This window comes from Ursus arctos, unplaced genomic scaffold, assembly GCF_023065955.2.
Source record: "Ursus arctos isolate Adak ecotype North America unplaced genomic scaffold, UrsArc2.0 scaffold_21, whole genome shotgun sequence".
Classification (NCBI taxonomy): Eukaryota; Metazoa; Chordata; class Mammalia; order Carnivora; family Ursidae; genus Ursus; species Ursus arctos.
In genome coordinates this window covers 44,768,519-44,790,352 of record NW_026622886.1, presented here as the reverse complement: position 1 = coordinate 44,790,352, position 21,834 = coordinate 44,768,519, and the positions used below count along the sequence as shown (strand labels likewise).

Here is a 21,834-nt window from a genome sequence, read left to right as displayed (position 1 = left end):
ACACAACCCCCGACGCCCCTGTGCCTGATGGTGAATCGGATCGTTCCCAGCTCACTATACAGCTCAGCAAAGAGCTCCTGACCACCCGTAGCTTCTGAATCAAACCAGCACGAACCTTCTCTTGAGTGTGAGTAATTATGGGGTAGTGAACCCACGACGAAGATTTGCTTTCACTCTCAAAGCTGTCAAGATTTAAAGTAAACATACAGCAGCCAATATCTGGCAATAAAGAAGAAAAAACAGCACCTAATTGATCAGGGACCTGTTGCTAGAAACCTCAGTCAGTTCTAATCATCTGTTCAAATTCAGCTCTCAGATTCATGACTACTTGCCCATAAGTGATAATGGACTTACTTTACAGAAGTCTGATCAGAGTTCACTTAGTTGCTGTTTCTTGGGAATACCTGAATATTTTTGTGAACTCAAATAACTATGTTATTAGTACATAAACTAGGCAGTGATCCTACTTAAGATGATACTGAGTATCTGTCATTCACACAAGAGCTGAAAATAGCACCCTAATGAGTAAGTGTCCTGTAAGTTGTCCTTTAGATCGTGCACACAAGTAACAACTCCTATTGCTCACAGGTTTCTAGGTGACATATGACCCATATGTGAACAGCAAACCCAACCAATCAGCCATAAAACCCCAAATTCGTATCTGAATACTGGGGCTGGAACACTACACATGTAATTAAACTTACTATGTTTTAAAGATACTATTTTATCATAGGATAATTTGTGCACGTGTGCACTTTATAGCTTTAATAAGGATAAAAGCACCTACTAGGCATTTCAAATTATTGCAAACATACTTATAAATCATACTTTCATGAACATTTAGGAACACGGGAACCTAATATTTCAAAAACAACTCTAAGAAGGATAAAAATTACCCCCCAAATCAACAAGTGTAGCATCACTTTACTTTCCAAAAGTATCACTCCTCATGGGATAATGTACAGGATGCCAGAAACCGTGGTAATTATCTAATCCACCACCACCATTTTAGTAGACGAGGAGTTCCAGATCTGGTCTAGAAATTGGCACTTTAAAAACAAAAGTGGGGGAGGGGCACGGCGGAAGAACCAGAGCCCAGAAGATGAGTCCTTGAAACTGGCAAGTCCTGGACAGGGTACTGGAGCTTCTGGGAAATGGGAACGAGGCCGTGGCTGGGTAAGTGGCTCCGTTAAAGAGCCTGGAGCTTGGAAGAAAACTGTGTTCATAATGAGAAGGCCCAGGGGAGGGTAACCCAACATGGAGACAGAAGAAAACTGTGTTCATAATGAGAAGGCCCAGGGGAGGGTAATCCAACATGGAGACAGAAGAAAACTGTGTTCATAATGAGAAGGCCCAGGGGAGGGTAATCCAACATGGAGACAGAAGAAAACTGTGTTCATAATGAGAAGGCCCAGGGGAGGGTAATCCAACATGGAGACAGAAGAAAACTGTGTCCATAATGAGAAGGCCCAGGGGAGGGTAATCCAACATGGGGACACTCTGGGCCCAGAAGCTGGGTTACCTTCTGAGTCAGAGATCATCTAGTGAGAGGTGCTTCCCTGGGATGATGGGTGGGCCTGTCCCCAGGGAGCAAGGTACTCTGTCACCTTCCTAGTCATTGGAAGGGCTAGAAAAGCAAAGTCATTTCAAAGGGCGTGGAACTAGACAGGAAAACGAAGGTGACTACGAGCACAACGGCTCAATCGCTGCTTCAGTCTCCTTCCGAGCGGAAGGGCATCACCTCCTTATCTGCTCATCCGTCTCCAAACCCACACAAGATCTGGAACAGAAGAACAGGCCCAGAGGACAGCTTCTCAGTGCCTGTCTTAAAAAGCCCCTGAAGACTGCCGATTCCTATTTTTGAGAAGCTCACACCCTGGCGTGGAGAAGGAAAGGAGAAGCAGCAGCCATGCTGAGGACCCTCCACTTGCCCCTGCCCCAGAGATGTCGTCTTGGTCTGCGTGCATGCCCTGCCTGGCTGACCTCTAGGCCCAGTACTCTCTGGGTAGTCAGCTGGCTCCCAGCTGTGCTCGTCCATCGGGAAGCCCTGGCAAGAGACGGGGTGGGGCGGGTGGGAAGAGAAAGAAGTCAAGGTGTTTCTTCCATTTTCTCTTGTAGCCCCTGCCCAGAGGCCCTCACGGTGACCCCACTCTCCTGTGCTCTGCTGTAGTAAATCCTCCCCGGGCCCTGCAGGCCTTAGGTGGTAAATGTCTTCCTGAGCCCCGGCACTTCTAGTGGGTTTCCTTTCACTCCTTTCAGGTGACCCACCTGAGTAGGAGTCTGTCTCCTGCCAAGAATCTGACATGACATTAAGGAACAGAAGCCATGGGACATACATGGCATCCTATAGACATTTGCATTTACCCAGCACAACGTTATGTTGAAATGGAGATGTCTTACAGAGTTTAATGGAAATCCACATACGCAGTAAGAATAAACAGACCTTCAAAACCCAGCAATCGTCAAGCCCCAAATACTGCTGCCTCAGAAGTTCACTCTCCTTGACTCTCTGGGCTCTTCTTTGGGAAGACCAGGAAAGGATGCTTTACTAGAGGGAATGAAGACTCCCCTGGGCTCTCCAGCTTTGTAAATGGAAGTGAACGCAAGGTAAATTCCTTTGCTGCCTGATGAAGTCCCTCCTAAGCCACAACCTGATGTTGACAGGGAAGGGGCAGGGGGGAGTGGGGTCAGACCTGGAACAGGGCCAGGGCAGGCAGGAATGCTGGAAGAGGTATGTGACCCAGGGGGAGGGGACCGAGGAATGAGGGCATCTTAAGACGACAGGCTGAGCAGGGAAATCACTTGTCGTCTGAGGACATCTTGCAGAGTCCAGTACTCTGGTTGCTTTCAAAATAAAGAGTCAGTCTTTAGCAAGAAGCCAACATATGCTGTGACGAAAGGGGCAGAGAAGTATGGAATACTTGTCAGAACACTTTCCACGAAGTCTATAATTTTAAATTCCCTGCACCTAAAGGGAGGACGCATCAGTCATTTAAAACAAAACCCAAGTTTATCTTATTCCCGGTAATGCTGGATAGAGTAGGGGTTAACCATAATCTCTTGGTCAAAATTCCTTTCAGTTGAGCCCAGAAAAGAAGAGACGATAGCCCCTAACGGCTTGTGCATAAAAGGAGAAACTCATGGGCTTCCGGGAGGGGACAGAGCGAAGTCACTGGGGAGAAGCGGCATCAGCTGTGGAGCCCTCCCGGGTCCCTTCCGAACACCCCCTTCATTCAAATCCCTCTCCTCCCTCCTCTCACTCTCATGTTTTATGCTTCTGCTAAGCTTTTCGTGCAAACCAGGTTCTGAAGTCAAACAATATTTGGATACTACCAGTTTAGATTGGCCACAGGTATCAATCACAGGTGTACACGCAAACTGCTACCGCGGGCGAGAAGACAGCCTTTACCTTGTCACACCTGCCTGATGATCCATCTTCAATGCATTTTACTCACATGTAGAAGGATCCTCTTTCTCAACACCTAATCTATATCTAATTGCCACTCATTTAATTCTTTTTAAAAAGATAAAAAGCACTGAAGGCAGTGGAAATCAGGAAGAGCCAGGCAGAGATCACCTGCTTACCTGCTGTCCCCAGCGTTTGCCACATACAGCTTCCCCAAAAGGCAAACCACGATGAGCGCCGTGCAGCCACCAGAGATATTATAGGAACTCCTCTCTCGTTCTATTTGTAGGTCCTGGAGAAGAAAACAAAGTCACCGTTGGGTTGTGTAGGAACTCGTATCAAAGACTTTCTTAACCTCACCCCCTTGACACAGCTCTCAGCGTCTGAATGCACTTCAAAGACAGGACAAGAAAATCTCTAGGATTTTTCTACCACCTGAAGAGCATTTCTCACTGAGGACACCGACATAAAACTGTTGTCTACTAGACCATCTGCAGACCAGAGACAGGAAACAAGGGATGGCAACAGATCTAATCAGAACAAAAATGAGAAAGAGAAAAGCAACTGTATTCCATAAATATAACTTGTGGAAAACTTAGTCTTTGTACGGACTGCCTGAGCTACCACGTGAGGAACAGAACCGACAATAATGCCAAGTACTTGAACCTGAGCAACGTTTTTAACCCCAAAGTCTCCACTAAATAGTTGCTTTTACAGCTAGATAAGAGAAGCGACTTGAAGGATGGCGTCCTCTATTCAAAGCAGGCAGGAGTCAACCCCCGTCTTATTAATCAGAGAGGGACGCTCCCAAACTCTGATCTGCCTTCGTCTTCCCACAGCCCCTGATCCACACAACACTGACACACATTCACAGCAACAGCCAGTGTTCACTGAGCACATTTTCAGTGTCAGGCAGGGCGCAAAGCACTGTCCACCGAGAATCTCCACAGATTCTCCCAGCTGTGTTATTAACCTCAACGTTCAGATGCAGAAGCAGGGTAACTTGCCCATACTGACCCGGGTGGAGTTTGGATGTCAATCTGGTTCTCCTCCTCCAAAGCTTATTATTACCTCCACCTAATGAGGCCTCCCCAAGAAATTAAAAGTAGACCAAGACTTCCATTGACAGATACGCATCATCCAAGATAGAGGTCTTCGTGAAATTCTGTGTCAGTGACAGAAGCACGGATTCCATGACCTGAGAAAAACATGAGCTGAGCTGGGGAAACAAAATGAATGTTGGCTAAAATAATGCCAAACATTCCCATGGTAATCGACGGTTGGGGCGGAGGGAGGGAGAAGGAAGCAGATGAGGAAGCAGTGCTCCGGCTGATTCTCAGGATGGCCCCGGCAGACCGAGGGCCAGGGCACTTTTGTGGTGCTTAGAAACCCACAGAGTTGAACTCTGTTGCTTCGCCAGCCTCCTCACAGAGTAGCGAGGAGATAATCCGGTAAGCCAGCCTTCATCAGCAAATGCTTGGCGCCGGAAGCCAGAGGTGGTAATACAAGGTCAGATAAATAGCCAATGAGAAACTGGAAACAGGAGAAAGAGCCAGAGCTAAGGGGACAGGTGAAGATCAGGATACTGTTAAAAAGGAGATAAAAAGTACAAAAACAGGATCTGGGAGAAACTAACTTACTGGGGATCAACAGAGTAAGGGGGACGGGAGGGGGAAGGCTGAGGAACCATGGGGAGGGGGTAAGAATGTGTGTATGTGGGGTGTGGAAGTTTGGAAGTGAAGAAAACCTCCAGTAAGGGAGTGAGCAGACAACGTTGAAAGCTGCAGAGTCAAGCACGAGGACCACCTTCGAAGACTATGCTGGATTGAAAAAAACCCTGTATCAGTTAGTTTCTTAGAGGACTACTGTGAGGATTAAATTGGATGCTATGTGTGCGAGGGGCTTAGCTATCCATTTAGATCCTCCCCAGGGCTCAGAAGCTTCATGACTGAGAGCAGAGACTTCTCTTGCTCGCTGCTAGACCCTTGACACCTATACCAGGCCAGGTAAAAAAGATAGTTTAATAAATATCTGTTAAATGGGCAAAAGAAGAAATACCTTTAAAGATGCCCAGGTTTCCAAATTACGTCCTACCACCTGACCCCTGCTCGTAATTCACAAAGGAAAAGCTTACAATGCAAATAAATGCTGAGCAGCTGCTGATGAAGCTGGAGCCCATGCCTCAGTTCAGACGCAGCCAACTGACAAGAATGAATGAATGGTTACCAGATCCTGCACAGGGACGGCAGGAGCCTGCAGGAGGAGGACAAGGAGGGGCACGGGTATCAGCCAAAAAGACTGTCACGAGGAAGGGAAAGAAAATGTCAAGGTGTCAGAAGTTTTGTCTGTTTAACCTCCAAACAATGCGTAAAAACAGGACCAACAACCCAGTTCACGAAGCAGTTTGAGGATGGATATAGTCCCTTTCTTTTGCATTTAAATAAGTAATATAAAGTTGATGTTATGATAGACACAGAGTTCATCAAATTAATATATAAGCTGGTATATCAAGTCCACACTCGATACTACTACTCCACGACTGTTCTTAATATACTGGAAGGAACTGCTGAGGATAACAGAAAAGTATCCTTTCGTATCCAGAATCAACAGTTGTTTGAATACCTAATGTCTGAATGAAAGACAACTTTTATTTAAAAAATCCCTTGAGCACTCAACTGCTTGCATGCTATACACGGGCTGGAGTGTGAACAATGCTGGAAAGACTGGAACCACTGATGCGATCCAAAAGAGAATGCTACGATACACAGAGTCCAGGTAAAAGCACCGCCCACGGCAAAGGTTTCCGCTGGGACTCGGACAAGTTTATTCTGCATCATAGGTGCATTCCTTATCACGGTTAACATCACAAGAAAACCTGATTATAAGATTATTTAATTCTTAAAAAAAAAGTCAAGACAAGAATGCACGTACGACACTATGATTTTCTGCTACGGCGGAGTTCCTACTTGCCTTTAATCTTGGGGGAAATGCTCCAGTTAGCTTGCCCAATTAATCCCTTGCCATTACATTAATAGTGTGATTCAATATTTTTTCTTATTGATTCCATCATTTCTTTCATCTTTTCCTATATTTCAACCACATTCCCTCTGTAGTTTCCCCACCATAAGGAGTGCTAAATTTGGCAGCACCGTCACTTAAACAGTGGACTCATGTCTAGCTACTTTGTATCCAGGAAACTTTGCTAATGTGCTCATGCTTTCATCACCCCCCACCATTTGTGTGGTAATACACATGTGTGCGTGTGCACATGCACATGTGTGCACACACGCTTTAATTACATGTGTGCTCCGTGGGATTTGAAAGATCCCAGACTTGGTGACTAGGATTTGAAAGATGTGTTTCCATAGACTTCATCCCCCTGAAGGATTCACTGACATTAAAATACACTCTTCTATTTCTTCTAAAACTGGGTGTAACTAGAACATATTCTAAAAATAATTGCTTCCCCTCCCCTCTTTAGAAGCCAAAATAGCACATTTATTTTTTCCTACACCACCTACTCCTCTTTAAAAGATGTTTCACAAAATCTTAGTACTGAAAGGAACATTAAAGGACCATCTGCATGGTTCTTTTACTACCAGATCAAACACAATAAATGAAGTCAATAAAGATATTTACTGCTGAATTAACTACCCATTTTCTTCAAACCCTCAACTTTTCCAATTAGCTTAAGCTACTCACACTTTACATTACATATATATATATACACACACACACATATATATAAACATATGGCTATTATTTTATTCTGTAAAACCTCAGGTTTGGGTATATGTTCAAAAAAATCAATGAAATCATGGGAAAAACTGCTCACTGCTTTGTGCTAAACAAGGACCAATTTGGAATATTTCCCCATTTTCGCTGTCAACAAACCCCAAGACATAAGTCTAGAAAAACCTACCAGCAAAACACATGCATGTACTATCATTCCTTTTCAAGTATGATCTAAAAAAGGACCAACTTACACTCTCATAATATTCAGTTAACAAGATAATTGTTTTATCCACTCAGTCAAGAGTCACCTTCTATTTAGCAGGACTGATTTATCCTGTGTTATATCTGTCTAAATACTACATTTAAGCCAGGTTTATCTCTAAATCTTAAGAATGGATCCAATTTTTAAAGACTTGGGATTTCATTTTGCTCCTTTTTGTTTCAAGGAAGGCAATGAAGGAAAATAAGAGATGTGTGAAATGAGACTAATTCAGCAGGAAAGAACTGCAAGAGAGAAAATATATTGCTCGGGATGGTTGTAATTTGGTTTGAAAGTCCCAGAGATGACGCAACTCCAGGATCATTCTTTGTTTCCTACAATTTCAGGTTGCAAAAGGACAGCAATATCAGACAACGGAAAGGAGTGAGTGCTGGGTAGTTTCAATAGGACTTGGCAGCTCCCCATAGATGGGTTAAAACACGGTTCTGAGCACACTGCTAATAGTGTCAGTCACAAATAATAAGATTCTGCATGGTTTCAGTATCTGGGTCTGATTTTGGTTTATTCTGAGAACAAGCCAATCTGTCAGCCAGGCAACCGGGAAGGGAAAAGAAAAAAAAAAAAAACAAAAAACCCAGTACTGCCTCATGTTGCCACCTGCTGGCTGTTGGTAGAATCACAGGCTCATTCCTTCTTGGAGGAACTTCCTGTTCTACCAAAAACAAAGACAAAACAAAACTAGCTTAATTAAACGCAGACAGACATGCAGGTCCATAACTTAGCATGAATATGCTAAATTTTGAAAACACTAGGATTTATAAACTGTAAATAAGCTTTGCCTTTATCCTCTTTTTCACCGCACTGTCCCCATACAGTTTTTTTTAACCAATAAATCCAAGCTGAGTGCTATCAGTCATTAGCTCAGTATCAGGAAGACGTATGTTAGCTTTACAAGTGAAAATACTGACATTTTCTTCCTTTGTAACAACCAAACTTCTAAAATATTCTTCACTCTGGTGACGAATCCATACTCACACTGAAAAGGAAATAGGACAGAATTTTGAAACTCCTCCTGCCTTTGTCCAGAAGTCAAATCCTGCAGGTGGTAGACTACAAGGCTCACCCGAGCTGACTAGGCTGTGACTGCTAGGAAAGCAAGGGTCTCCTGCAACTAGACCAATAGTGGAAGCAACCCTCCCTCATGAATGTGCAACACTGACGATGAGACCCTGTCTGGGGAGGGTGGGCAAGCAAGGAGAAGACTGACATCAGGAGGGAGAAGACATTTAATGTACTCGCATCTATCATCTGGGGCCCAGCAATAGCCTAACACCACAGGTGATGAAACTCAGGCCCTGAAGTAGGCACCGTCTGACGTCGCTTCAGAAGTTCCTAAGATTCTGGTCCTTTAGGAAACCGTGGTTCGTTTTCCAGAGCGGACACAGGAAGAATGGACGATGCAGGCCTTCTCAGTATGAAGGAAGATCCAACGTGAGACACAATTACGGGGGCCCCAGGGCAAACGTGCCTCTGCTGGAAAGCACAGGAAGGATCAGAGGCCAAGGGTCAGAGGTCACCTTCCCCACAAGCCACACGCTGCAGGCAGGCAACTGGAGGATCAAAGAGGAAAGGAAAAGCAGTGACCTCAAAGCAGCTCACAGTATTTGATGAAACTGCTCTCATCTGCACTGGTTCAAAGCGTTTTCTCTGCTTCTGGTAGTCGATATTCTACAAGTACCTACTTTTTCCGGTAAGTCAGTGTTGTTTCTGCTGGGGTGGTGGTTCTTCATCTTTTTAGCCAATCCTTCCTTTCAGATAGAATCTGCATTTCACCACCTCACTTCATGGCACTTAGACTATCACAATAAATGAGATATTATATCTCTATATGCATATAACGTGTGACTCCAAATGCCCCCAGACATAAATCTAACCTTTTATTTCTAACCCCATTGTGTCTAGGAAGTTAGCTATAAAATAGAGGTTCAATAAATAGTAGTGACTGAGGACACTGCAGAGAGAGAGACCAAAGACCCTTGATTCTATGTTGCTAAGCCTCTGGACATTAAAGCAGAAACCCAAGTGAAAGGCAAACTTTGCCTTTAAAGAGGCTATAAGTTACTTGTCAGTCTCGGGAAGGGCAGCTGCAGAGATGTCAATCATGAGGCAAACTGGAGGCTTAGGTGCTGCGCTTGGGGAATTTTTAGGATGAAAAGTGCAAGAGAAAGTAAGAAAGCCACAAAGCTGAAATAACGGATTCTTATTTAATACCGAGTGTTTCCACTACAGAGGATCAGAAGAGCACAAAACCTGCAAGGCCTAAAGAACACCTAGAAAGAGGAAAGCTAGGAAGTGGCTGGCTCCTGTGGGGAAAAAACTTAGGAATGCCCAGGAAATTCCAAATATGCCCCACGCTGAAAGGCCCGAGGAGAAACCAGCAAGACCAGGCCAACAAGGTAAGAAAACCAACTGCATGTTGGGCATTTCAAAAAACCAAAGTTTGCCTTCAAACACTGACTCTCAAAAAACTAATACTGCAAGGGGGAGTAAAGACAGAGTATCTTCTACGAGTTGGCAATGGCCTTCCAGACCATTAAATTGAAGGTACACTGTGTAATTTCTGTGTTGTGTGTTCTAAAGCTCACCGCAAGTAACTTAATGTTCAAGTCAGACACATTTCTATGACACTGAGTAGATTTTTCCCGAAGTCCCTCAGGAAGCAAAGAAAAAACGAGAGCCTCTCTCTGTAATAAGACATCATCCAAACAGGGACACTTTTGAGAGTAAAAGGGGAGAGTATATTAATAATTATTCTGGGCCAACAGGCACCAATTGGCTCAGTCCCTAATAGGACAGAAGGTAGGGCCACCCTACCAAGCACCATGCGAACCAGTGATGAATATTCTCATTTAATAAGGCCAAGCACATAGTGCAATGTCCAGGTAGGCCTCTGGCACACTGGTGGCTAGAGAGACAATCTGGGAAAAACTTAAGTGTGAAGAAGAAGCTGCAGGCTAGGATGAATTGGAGATGAGATGTGGCTTAAAGCCAAAAATTTCATAATATGGCACACGAGGTCCTTCCAGACCACCTCTCCAATTCACCTTCCATCCATCATTCCTACCCTTGACATCAGCTTGTTGCCTTAGGCCCATCTGGGTTTTCTGATGTAGTTGTCCATGCAAGTGGCCTCCTGTGTTTTGTCTGCTTCATTTTAAACTCAATTTTTATTTTTATTACCTCATTTTTACCTGAATTAAATATTTAGCATTCTGAACTTTGGTGTCTAGAAACACTTACTCCCATCAGAGCTTCTGTGACAGCTGGGGAATGAGATTTTATACGAAGCCTGAGTAGGAGTCAATTTTACTACCTTGATTCCTTTTTTTCCTAAATAATCTCCTTCCTTCCCTCCCCTCCCCCCAGCATCACTTCCCCAAGGGAACCCTTCGCTTCATGTCTTTATCGGGCTCCTACCTCACCCTGCACTGCCCCACTCAAGGCCCTTTCCACTTATATTTTACTCGTTTAATACTCATCTTTACCTAGTTTGTTCAATGTTCTTTTCCCAGTTAGGCCTGGCAGAGTTAATTCTGATCAAATATTTATTGACTGAACGAATTACATGGGAAAGTGAAATGATCTTTTTGCTGGCTAAGTTTCCAAGCTAAAAATTCCAGGTCATGAACTGACTGGTTAAAAGCTGGAAAAATTCAAAAAACAAGAATGAGGCCCTTTATTATTTTTCTTTTTTTTCTTTAAAGATTTTATTTATTTATTTGACAGAGACAGCCAGCAAGAGAGGGAACACAAGCAGGGGGAGGGGGAGAGGAAGAAGCAGGCTCCCAGCAGAGGAGCCTGATGTGGGGCTCGATCCCAGAACGCTGGGATCATGCCCTGAGCCGAAGGCAGACGCTTAAAGACTGCACCACCCAGGCGCCCCTATTAAGTATTTTTCTGAATGAGCCTCTCATTCCAAGTATAGTGGCTGCTGGTAACCCTGAGCCATTAATGGACAGAAACAGCTGGAGACCACAGTGGAGGCCTGCCTCAAGGTGACATTGGCCTCTAGTGGATAGAACTGAGAATACAGCAGGTCCAAGTAAAAGATGTCCGAGGACATAAGCAATTACGGAAGGAAATGAGAAACCCCAAGTTTCTTTTGTTTTTCACTTCTGTCATGTCAGCTGATTTTTTTTCTCCCGTTAAGAGAATAGCCTACTGTCACATTTTTACTTCAATTAAATATTTAGCATTCTGAACATCGGTGTCGAGAAACACTTATTCCCGTCAGGGTTTCCGTGACAGCTGGAGAATGAGATTTTATACGAAGCCTGAGTAGGACTCAACTTCGCCACCTTGATTCCTTTTTTCCTAAATAATCTTTTCCAGCTTCCTGGTGATTTTCTTGGGACTGAAGGCTACCATACACTCCTGAGAGACAGGTGCATTTTAAATCACCTGCTAATCAAAGGGTAAATATCTATGTGACAAGGAAATACGGTGACCCAAGGAGGGATGCAGTGAGGACAGGGGTGCAAATACAAGGTGTGATCATATGAACTATTTTGCCTTATAAACAAATCAGATGGTGCGGTGCCGTGCAATATTCTTTACTTCTCTCCTTAGCACACAGCCTAATCCTGGAATGTGCACTGTGTCTACACTTCATTCTGGGGAGGTGCTCCTAGCTGTTCCTGCCTCATTTAACAACAGCTTGTCATCACTTTGAATCTCCAGGTTTTGTTTTTGTTTTTAAGATTTTATTTATTTATTTAAGAGAGAATGAGAGAGATCACGAGCAGGGGGGAGGGGTAGAGGGAGAAGCAGACTCCCAGCTGATCAGGGAGCCTGATGTGGGACTCAATCCCAGGACCCTGGGATCATGACCCCAGCCCAAGGTGGATGCTTCACCGACTGAGCCACCGGGGTGCCCTGAATCTCCAGGTTTTAAAAACAATACAGCACACTCACTTTGCTCACATCGTGATAACACCTTTAAACATCTCTTGCTCTATTACTTGCACGCACGCTGTTGCTCAGGAAAGATAAATGTCTGGAACCAAAATAATTGCGTCAATAGAAAGTGAGCTCAGAGAGGGAAGGGGGTGGTACAAGTGAGGGTGGTCCCTCACCAGGCGGAGGGACAGGGGACACCGTGAGAGCAGCTGCACTCCCTCCCTATGTGTGTTCTCAGGACTGTGGCTGAGAGGGAAGGAGGCTGAATTCTTTGATCAGACACATCCAAATGTAAACGTACAAACAAATCCATGTTCCCCAAGAAAGCCGATGATCTCGAATATTGGCCCCTTGATTCTCCTCCGGCAGGTACTTTTTTTTTTTTTTCCTTTAAAGCACTAAGAACCACATGGTCCATCATGGTAAAATAGCTGTTCTCAGATCAGATTTGTATAGGAAAGGTACTTTTGAGCACTCGACTAAAGCGCTGTTTCCCCCAAACACCTGGAACTCATACACATGTGTCAAACAGATGGCAAGTACGCTCACATTTCAATTAAGTGGAATTGTAGCAGCTGGCATCAATGAGTCTGCGGAAGAGAAGCAATAATGCCTATAGTGAAAAAGCCTGTTACCTCATGCACTATCCCTCCCTTTCATCTTCTTAATTTTTGCCAGCACGCCGTGCCAGGGACTCTTTCTGCCGCCCTCTACTGCGAGAGGAGGCGCTGTTATCAAAGGGAGAAGACCAAGCGAAGCCACACACCTAGAGGACAGGTCGGAGACGCGCCCTTCCAGGGAACCTTCTAAGAAGCACCGACGTGGCTTAAGCGAGGGCCTCCACCCCAGGCCCCCGGAGCCTTCCGCGATACCTACCATTTCCTTGAACGCGCTTTCCAGAGCCCCGATGACCAGGCACTCGTGCGGAATCTTCTTCTCGGTGAAGAAGCGCGTGGGTGGGGCGCTGGGGGAGCCCGGCGCGCCCACGCCTCCGCGGAGCGAGGCGGCGCGGGTCAGAGTCCGGCTGTTGGCGGGCGTGTTCTCCGGCTCCTCGCCCAGGCAGGTGGGCGGCAGGACGGCAGAGTTCTTGAGAATCTCCACGATGTCCTGCAGCTGCTCCGTGACATGGTGCTGCAGCAGGCGGGAGGCCACCACGGCGGCCCCGGACCCTGCGTGACCGTCAAACAGCGACCAGTAGTGACAGGAAACGCCTTCTGATTCCTGGGGGAGGGAGGCGACAGGGAGTGAGAACCTCAGTGCTCAGTGCCCCAGGGTCACACCGACCCAGCGAGGCACGGTGCTCAGTGCATCCACGTGGTGATGTCTTTGGCCGGCAAACAGCGGGGGTCGAAACCCGGCAAAGGGGCTCAGGGAAGGGTTCCCGGATTTGTCACTGCTGGGACCACCACCCGAGGGATGGAGCGGTCCTTGCCTCTCTGCCTAGGGGAGGAGCCCAAATTACCATGCAAGCTCAGTGACTACTTTGTGGCAAGATCCACCCGATTTGATGTACAGATGTTTGAGGTAGAACTCCATGCCAACAGGTGAGTCTTCAGGAGTCCAGCTCTAACACCTAACTCCTCACTTCCCTTCTGTGACGCCAGAGCAGGCTTGGCCCGGAGTCTCTGGACGAAGTTAAGCTCTTTTTGCAGATTCTTCAAGGGGAAATCAATAGACCCATTTTCCCTTTAGAGCTTTCTCACTCTCAGCTAACCGCCCTATCCTCTTTGGTCTACATCCTGTATTTTTAGAACATGTTTTCCCTTAGACATCCAGTCTAAGATGCAGCCAATTCAAATCTCCTTCTTGTATTTCCTGCCTCCCTCAGTTTCCCAGCTGGTACTCAGCATCTTTGTTTCCTCTTCCTACCCTAAATCTACGCATTCCCATGTTCCCTCATCTACCATGGATTTCGTCTGAGTTATTTCTAGACTATTTCAAATCAGTGTTTTTAAAAACCATGTTTGAATTATACATGCCTAAGATTTTAGCTATAGGAAAAAAGAGCTTAAATGCATTAATTAAATAGGTAAGATGCATAGGTAATTAAATAGGTAGGGTGCATATAACATCCACTTCTGACTACTAGGCTTATCTACCCCACAGCAATAAATATTGAATCCTTTTCTAGCTAAAGCCATTAAATAAAGTTCTTTTGGTCTATCTTAGAATGATGCCAGAAGATACTGTATAGTTATGGTGACATATGCCATTACCCCATTTGTGCCCTTTAAATTTCACTTTCATTCAATTCTGTGCCATGTGCTGAGAAAAACGTTTACTTTTAGTCAACAAATACTGAGCATTCCCCATGTGACAGGTGCAAAGTGGACACTAGAGATAAAAAACTGGCTGGAAGACATATCAGATATGGTCTGATCTTAATAATCCAGTGGGGAAGATACATACTGATCAAATAATCACACAAACATAAGATTACAATTCTGATTAGGACTACAAGGAGAGGTTCCTGGTTTTTGGTGCCAGGCCAGCTTGTAGAGGGGCACTTGGAGGAGGTTTCCTGGGGACATGCAGGCTAGCTAAGAGCTGTTTGGAAGTTCACAAGATAATGAAGGGAAAGGAGAGACCACCAGGTGGTAGAAACAGCAGGTGCCAAGGCCCTGTGGTAGGAAGGTGCATGATGTGTGAGAGGATGCTGAACCATACCATTTGACTGAATAGAGGAGTGAAGCGGGAAAGGGGTTGGGGGGGGAATGAGGCTGTAGAGGGACATGGCAGCCAGACCACTCAGTCCTTCCAGGACACATGAAGGATCTTGGCTTTAGCCTAAAGAGTAACAAAAAACCATTGAATGAGGTGGGAGTGACAAACTTATGTTTTTAAACGATCACTCAGGCTAGGCTGTGACGATTAGGAAAGAGTGAAAGTGAGGATGCCAGCTAGGAGGTGAATAACTCCCAAAAAAGATATTCAAATTCAGGCAGTAACAAACGCTTATGAATGACTAAAAGCACCTAACTCAGAGGACAGTTGAAAGGGCAAGGACTTCAGAATAGAAGATTTGAGTTCTAGTGGCATCTTCAATACCGATCAGTGGGAGTGGGAGGCAGAGCAAGGTCAGGAAGGCAGTACAGGCGTCAGACCCTGGCTGGGTCACTCCAGAGCTGGACATCCCCGTCGCTTCACTGGACTGTGTTTGCCTAAGCAGCAGGTGACAGCTAGCTCCCAGGGAGTGGGTCTTTAACAAGGTTAAATGGTAACTTATGCCAACGGAGTTGCTAAGTAATACATCTCCCCCGTGTGTAACTGCTACCACTACCATTACAATATGATCTTGGGTAAGTCGTTTTCTGAGCTTCAGTTCTTCACCAACGTGAGAAGCTACCCTAGAAAAGTCCAATGACTCTGCTAACTCTAAAAGTTCAAATATTCAAGAAGTATAGATCCATGTGACCTGGGGAAGCAGGGGAAGAGGTTGGGCCCTGAAGATAGGATAAGAAGAATTTGGAGGGAATGAGAGCTGATGGGGCAGCCAGGGGAGGAAAATACCAGGAGGCTTGGGTTGTGCAGCTGATTGTGGTACATGATTACCTGGTATCCACTCTTTTGGGTGGAACTTCCAGGAAAGCTATTGTTTTCCTGATAAAAGGAACAACTCAAGTGGCCTGGCCTTTTGCCCTTTACCCTTCCCCCTTCCTTCCTGCCTGGGTCACAGAAGCAACACCTGGAGGTAGAGTAACCTTCCTGCAAAACCGGCTGAAAGCTGTAGTTCCGCGTAGTGGGACGGCAAGTCAAAGGGGCCCGGGCCCTTGGTGTCTTGCTTGGGATGCTGCATAGGCCCGAACGGTCTGCCTGGAGGAAGCCCCTGTTACGTGGGCTTCATGACATCCCGATAAGCCACTGTTGCTAGTTTCTGTAACAAGAGCGGGGGACAAGGAGATGAAAGGAGGTGCCTGTTTATCTAGTATTCTGGGACTTGGGGCACGCGTGGCGGGAAGGAGGAGTGCAAGCTCAGGAACACAAGAGCACACACAAAAAGAATTCGAAGTAGGTAGAAGTGGCTCTCAACCAGGAATAAAACTGGATCCCTGGAAAATGTTCTTAAATGTAGGGCACCTGTGGAAAGAATTCAGTGTATCTATATGTTCACAAACCTCTGAAATTTAGCCTTTCCTCTTATTATGAATGCAAGGCAACAAAGCACAGTGGGATTAGCAGCTCCTATGACTTGGTCACCAACAGAAATCATGACTGTCGTTCTACACAGCCCGAACTACTGTTTACACTCATCATACTTTGCAATGGTCGGAGTTATTACACTCACCGCTAGCTCTTGTTACGTGCCGCATTAGTAAAGTACATTTTGCCATGTTACACCCTCACAGCTAGGGAAGAGTGGCAAAAGAAAAGGATTTTGTTGCTTATCACATCTAATTCCCCAAAGGTCCCCAGTCGGCCTGAGTACAAGCTGCATCCACAGTCCTTCTGCACCCAATTTAAATGAAAACCCAGCAAACGCTGTCAAGGAAGCTGTGGGCAGGGCCCAGTGAGCTATGAAACAGGAGGAACTGGGTCAGTGTCTGGGCACAGATTCTGTTACACCTAACGTATCATGTTTCTAGAATCATGATTTGAATCAACGAAGATCAAACCCCGTGAAATAACGAAGCACCCTGCAATGCAATGCTACTCCATTTTTGAAAAAGCAACTCTGACATTTTTCTGACGAGCAATCCAACCATTTCCTTCGACAAGGCGAAGCATTGTGAAGGCACTGCAACAACCACCAGCCGACAAAATATCTGGGCGATTTTTAAGCAGTCAAGAGACAACCTGACTGGGGGACTGCTGAAGCAGGGCCCAGGAGGGCAACGCCCAGCTTCGGAGAACACCTCTGCACAGCAGGGCCAGAAACTGCCAACTAAAAACAGCTAACTTTAAAGTGCAATTAATAATTTTCACAGCTAAAACTGGTAAGACAGTTTTTCCGCAAAGAAAGTTTCTCACTAAAGACTGAATAAATCTAGAGCACTGTTTGATGCAGGGTTCACTCCGAGTCCAATTAAGTCAGTCTCCCTGAAGGTGAGGCCCCACCATTGATCTTTTTTTTAAGCTCCCCAGGGGATTCTAAAGAGCTGCCCAAATTGAGAACCTCTGGTCTAACAGAAAGGGGGCCACTCAGCAGTTCCGGAAACCTGCATCCTACCAATCTGCTATCGGTTGTCTCTGGGACCCTGGATGAGTCACTTACGTCTCCCTGAACTGACCGGAACAGCAGTGTCCAAATTGTGTTTCTTGTTTCCAAAGTGGTGCCTTGGGGAAGAGAGAGTGGGTGTTTAAAGGATAAATAAGTCTCTTTGACTATTATTTCCACCAGAGCAGCACAGATGTGTCAGTTGTAAACCTCAGGGGTTTGCAAAAGATTTTGGACAAAGAATTCAACTGTTTATAACAATTTTTGAAAGCCTTTGAATTAGGTAAAACCAAATTCATCAAGAGACTTCAAAATCTTCAGTGTCCTTCTGTGGCACGGAACTGAAAGTGAGTGGTGTATTATTTGGCAAACTACAGCCACAAAGTGGGCCTTCCCCACATGCTTTAGATGCCAACTCAGCTCTTAAAGTCTAAGACACCATCCAGTCACAGAAAGAGCGAGTCACGGGGCTACAGCATCCTTCCCGTCATTTAATAAACTTTGCATAGCAGGCAATATTCTAAATGCTTTACACATATTAGCTCCTTTAATCCTATCACAATCCATCCTGGGAATAGCCACCCTATGAGGTGTGGTTATTAATCCCATTTTACAGAGGAGGAAATGGAGGCACAGAGAGTCTAGCTGTTGGAGGTTACCACCTATTAAGGGATGCAGCTGGGAGCAGGCTCCCTGCTCTGAGCCATCGACCCCTGCTAAGCTGAATCCTCATGCATGCTCCACCCGCCCTGGAGGGTACACGGCGACTCAGATCTGCTCCTCCGCTCTGCAACCTGAGTTGTAACCAGAGTGATTTTTTCTAAAACAAAATCTGACCATATTTCTTTTACCAGCCTAACCTCCTCCTTCGTAGGCTGGCTCCAGTCTACGAGCCAGTCTGCAATCTCCGATGTAGTCTCTGATTCTCTCTCCACATTCCGTCACTCCAAATCCCACCCACCAAACTATGGCACTTGTAGCTCATCATAAACCACCCCCATCCTTTCCCTTACTTCCCCTCCACCTGTCTCTTAGTACTCATCTTAAATATCACCTCCTCCTGGAAGCTCCCACTGGATCCCGAGCCCAACCCTACTGCAGCATTCATCAAATTGTGCATGTCTGGTCACCTGCTTGGGCGATGATAAACTGAAAGAATATTCTGGAACAAGGGAGCAACTTTTAGGCAGTGCAGGTGAAAAGGAGATTTTATATGGCCCATGTGGACAGTGACCTGATTAAGACCAACCTTGAGAGCTAAGTCAGGTTGGAGTGAGATTCTGGCGTCAAGGCAGACCCAGGAGCTTCAATTTGAAATGCCTCTGCACAGAAGAACAAGGTGACAGCTGGGCTTAAGGAGCGCCCATCCCATGGCATTCTGCACTGCACTACAAGAAGGAAGCACTGGAATTTAAGAGGCTCACAGAGAACTGTCCTGAGGCAAAGAAGGTCTAGGTCAGGATGGGACTGATGGGCCTAGAGGGGAGACTAATGACTTCACAAGACATTTCAAAGAGCAGTATGAGGCTGGAATGGGCTGTATGGTGTTTGAAATGGAACCAAGATCATAACAGACAATACAAATCTGTGGAAGTGACATGATCAAACAGGATGTGGCATATGTTTATTTTGAAAAAGATACAAGGACCCCCTTCTCCCTCACCCTCTTCTCTATTCAAAACAATCCCATCAAATGCCATCAGGTAGGAATTCATGGTTTGATGTACAAAGTCCGATCGGAGAACCTTGAGGAGGAACAATTCCTAAGTGTCACATCAGCATCAAGGGCCTACTACATCAGTGTCAGCGGTGAATCTCTAAGGGAAGTCGGAAAGATCGCACGTAGTATGAACATGACGCTTTAAAGCATCTCAAATCTTCAATTTAATTGCAAACACCCATCTATTTCATCACTGCATAGACTAGAACCTTCAATGACTCCCTACTGCCCTGGGTCTCCTGGATACACACATGGCTTGTGGGTCCTGCATGATCTAGTTGCTACTCCTTCCCCAGGGCCCCCTCTTGCTCTTTGTCAGTGGTCCCAATCTAGGCAGCCTAGATGTAGGGCCCTGGGAATCTCACAAGTGCTCCAAGGAAACCAAAGGGACAAGACACTGCCTTCTCTGGCTCTACCTGACTTGCTGAGCCTTATGGCCCTATAGGGCCAGTTTAAAACACACACACACACACACACACACACACACACACACACTTCTCTTCTAAGTGATGGAGACTCCCCCGCCCCCACCAAGATTAAAAAAAAAACAAAAGCCATGCACCACAGTTGTCTTTCTGGAGGACTGAACTGCTAAAAACCACACATTTTCTTTGCCTCTTATGCACTGCTGGAATGAGTGTACAATCCACTATTGCTATATCCTTTGAACCAGCGACCAAAGGCTAAGCATGCGCGTGGGAACAGGGAGAGCTGTGTTCTCCACCTGCTTGGCTCAAGGAAGGTACCAGAGAGGGAAGGGCAGGCTATGGCTCCTTTCAACATCCCTTGCCCACCCCACCACACACACCCACCCTCCCACCCCTCACACGGTTAGTCACTTTAGAAGGAAGGAATACCTCCTCCGTTTGGTATTAGCTCAGAGAATAACATTTCGAGTTTATATGGCAAATACACAGGGTTTCAGGTTTTACATGATCTAATAGTACAAGGCTACCTTCACCATGGTGTCAACGTACCAACACCATGGGGATTTTAAAAGTTGAGTGATTTATGTATGCATTTCAGATGGGTTAACACCAATCCTATTTGTTGCGATCTGTCTTAGCACAGAAAGAACACAGGCTTTAAATCAAGACCCACCTGAGTTCAGGAATTTACTACTATGTGATCTTGGGCACATTTCTGAACTCCCCTCACCCATTTCCTTATTTAAAGAACAAGATGAAACTAGGACACAGACAGTAAGGATCCATTCATTTAACGCATGTCTCAGAGTCTCCTATGTGCCAGGCTTATGCTGGACACGGGGGAGGTAGCAGAGAGGAAGAGAAAACCATGTTCCCAAACTCCTAAGGCTAACGGTCTAGAATGTGAACAGGTAACTACAAGAGTGCTAGACAGGGGAAGTGTGCGGGCCACAGGAGTGGATTATATGTACTAAATGTTCAGACCATCGTGGGTTACGGGAGCGCCCTAACGAGAGAACACGAGGAAGTGATTTGTAGTGACGGGAATGTTGTATCCCGATTGTGGTGACGATGATATAAATCTATATATACGTTGAAATTCATAAAACTGCACACCAAAAGGTTAATTATACACATAATTTTTAAAATAATAAAATGCGTAGCAGTGTCCAACATATAAAAGAACAACAGAAACCTAAGATAGTAATTACTTGCACTCACTATTAAACGGCCTGGGGGAACCATGAGCAGGCAGGGCTAGTAAGAGCTCCCATAACCAGGGAGACCAAGCCACACACTTCGGCTCCCTTCACCTCTGCCAGATGGGGTGCTCATCTTCCTCCCCTGTACACCTTCTGTTACTTCTCCTCTTCTTAAATGACATCCCCTCTGAGAAGTCGAAGTTCCAAGGACACCTAACGATTACCTGCTGTGTTTAATCCCCACCACATCACCATAAAATGGGCATCATCATCCCATGCGATTTAACCAGGGCACAGTTAGGTAACTCCAGCGATGTGGTGATGCCAGGATTTGAACCCAGTTCCCAATTTCCCAGTACACACAACCTTGTGTCCTTATCTCCCTGGCTCCGGCACTTCAGCACCGTGCTCCCGGGCTGCTTATTAGTACTTGCATACACATCCTGGCCCATCAGCTGATTACCAAAAACGCTGACAGCGGCCCCGCGTTCATCTCTGGCAGAATCAGAAGACGTCGCTGGGGCACCAGCCCGGGATGCAAAGTTCTACGCCTGAACAATCAACCCTCTCAAATTTAGAGTAACATGCTCTTGACATAATGAATTTCAAAATTCCTATTTTAACAAACGTTTACCTTGGTTTTGCTCCAGAAGAACAGGAGTCAAACACGTACTCCACTTTAAGAAAAGCAGTATCAAACCCTTTCCTCTCTTACACACACTTAAATTTGGCAGCCATCACTTGTCTTAAAAAGAGTAACCCCGAAGCAGTTTTCTTATTGCATTCTGATTTACTCCCCCCACAAAAAAAAAACAAGAAAAAGTCTTGTACGTAACGTACCACACACACTCTCCCACCCCTTTTCAGGAAAACAGCTGCAGCTAGGTAAAGGGAAGATTTCAGAAGGTGACAAACTGGGAGCTTAAAGTTTACAGTTTCTCTTGCAGGATTTCTCTGAAGCAGGCCATACGTGCCAGCCTTCTTTTTCAAAAGTTGTAGAAACTGACTT

The 21,834-nt window shown here is 45.6% G+C and overlaps 1 protein-coding gene across 1 annotated transcript in view; it reads right to left on the bottom strand.

The window, feature by feature from the left end:
• The window catches only part of PPM1H (protein phosphatase, Mg2+/Mn2+ dependent 1H), a 240,073-nt gene that overhangs the window by 112,941 nt on the left and 105,298 nt on the right, over positions 1-21,834 (bottom strand). Inside the window, exons 3-4 of the mRNA XM_026500121.4 lie at positions 13,197-13,541; positions 3,586-3,698 (exon numbers count right to left, since the gene is read on the bottom strand). Of these exons, the coding sequence (XP_026355906.1) occupies positions 3,586-3,698; positions 13,197-13,541 (458 nt within the window). The remainder of the gene's footprint in view (positions 1-3,585; positions 3,699-13,196; positions 13,542-21,834) is intronic.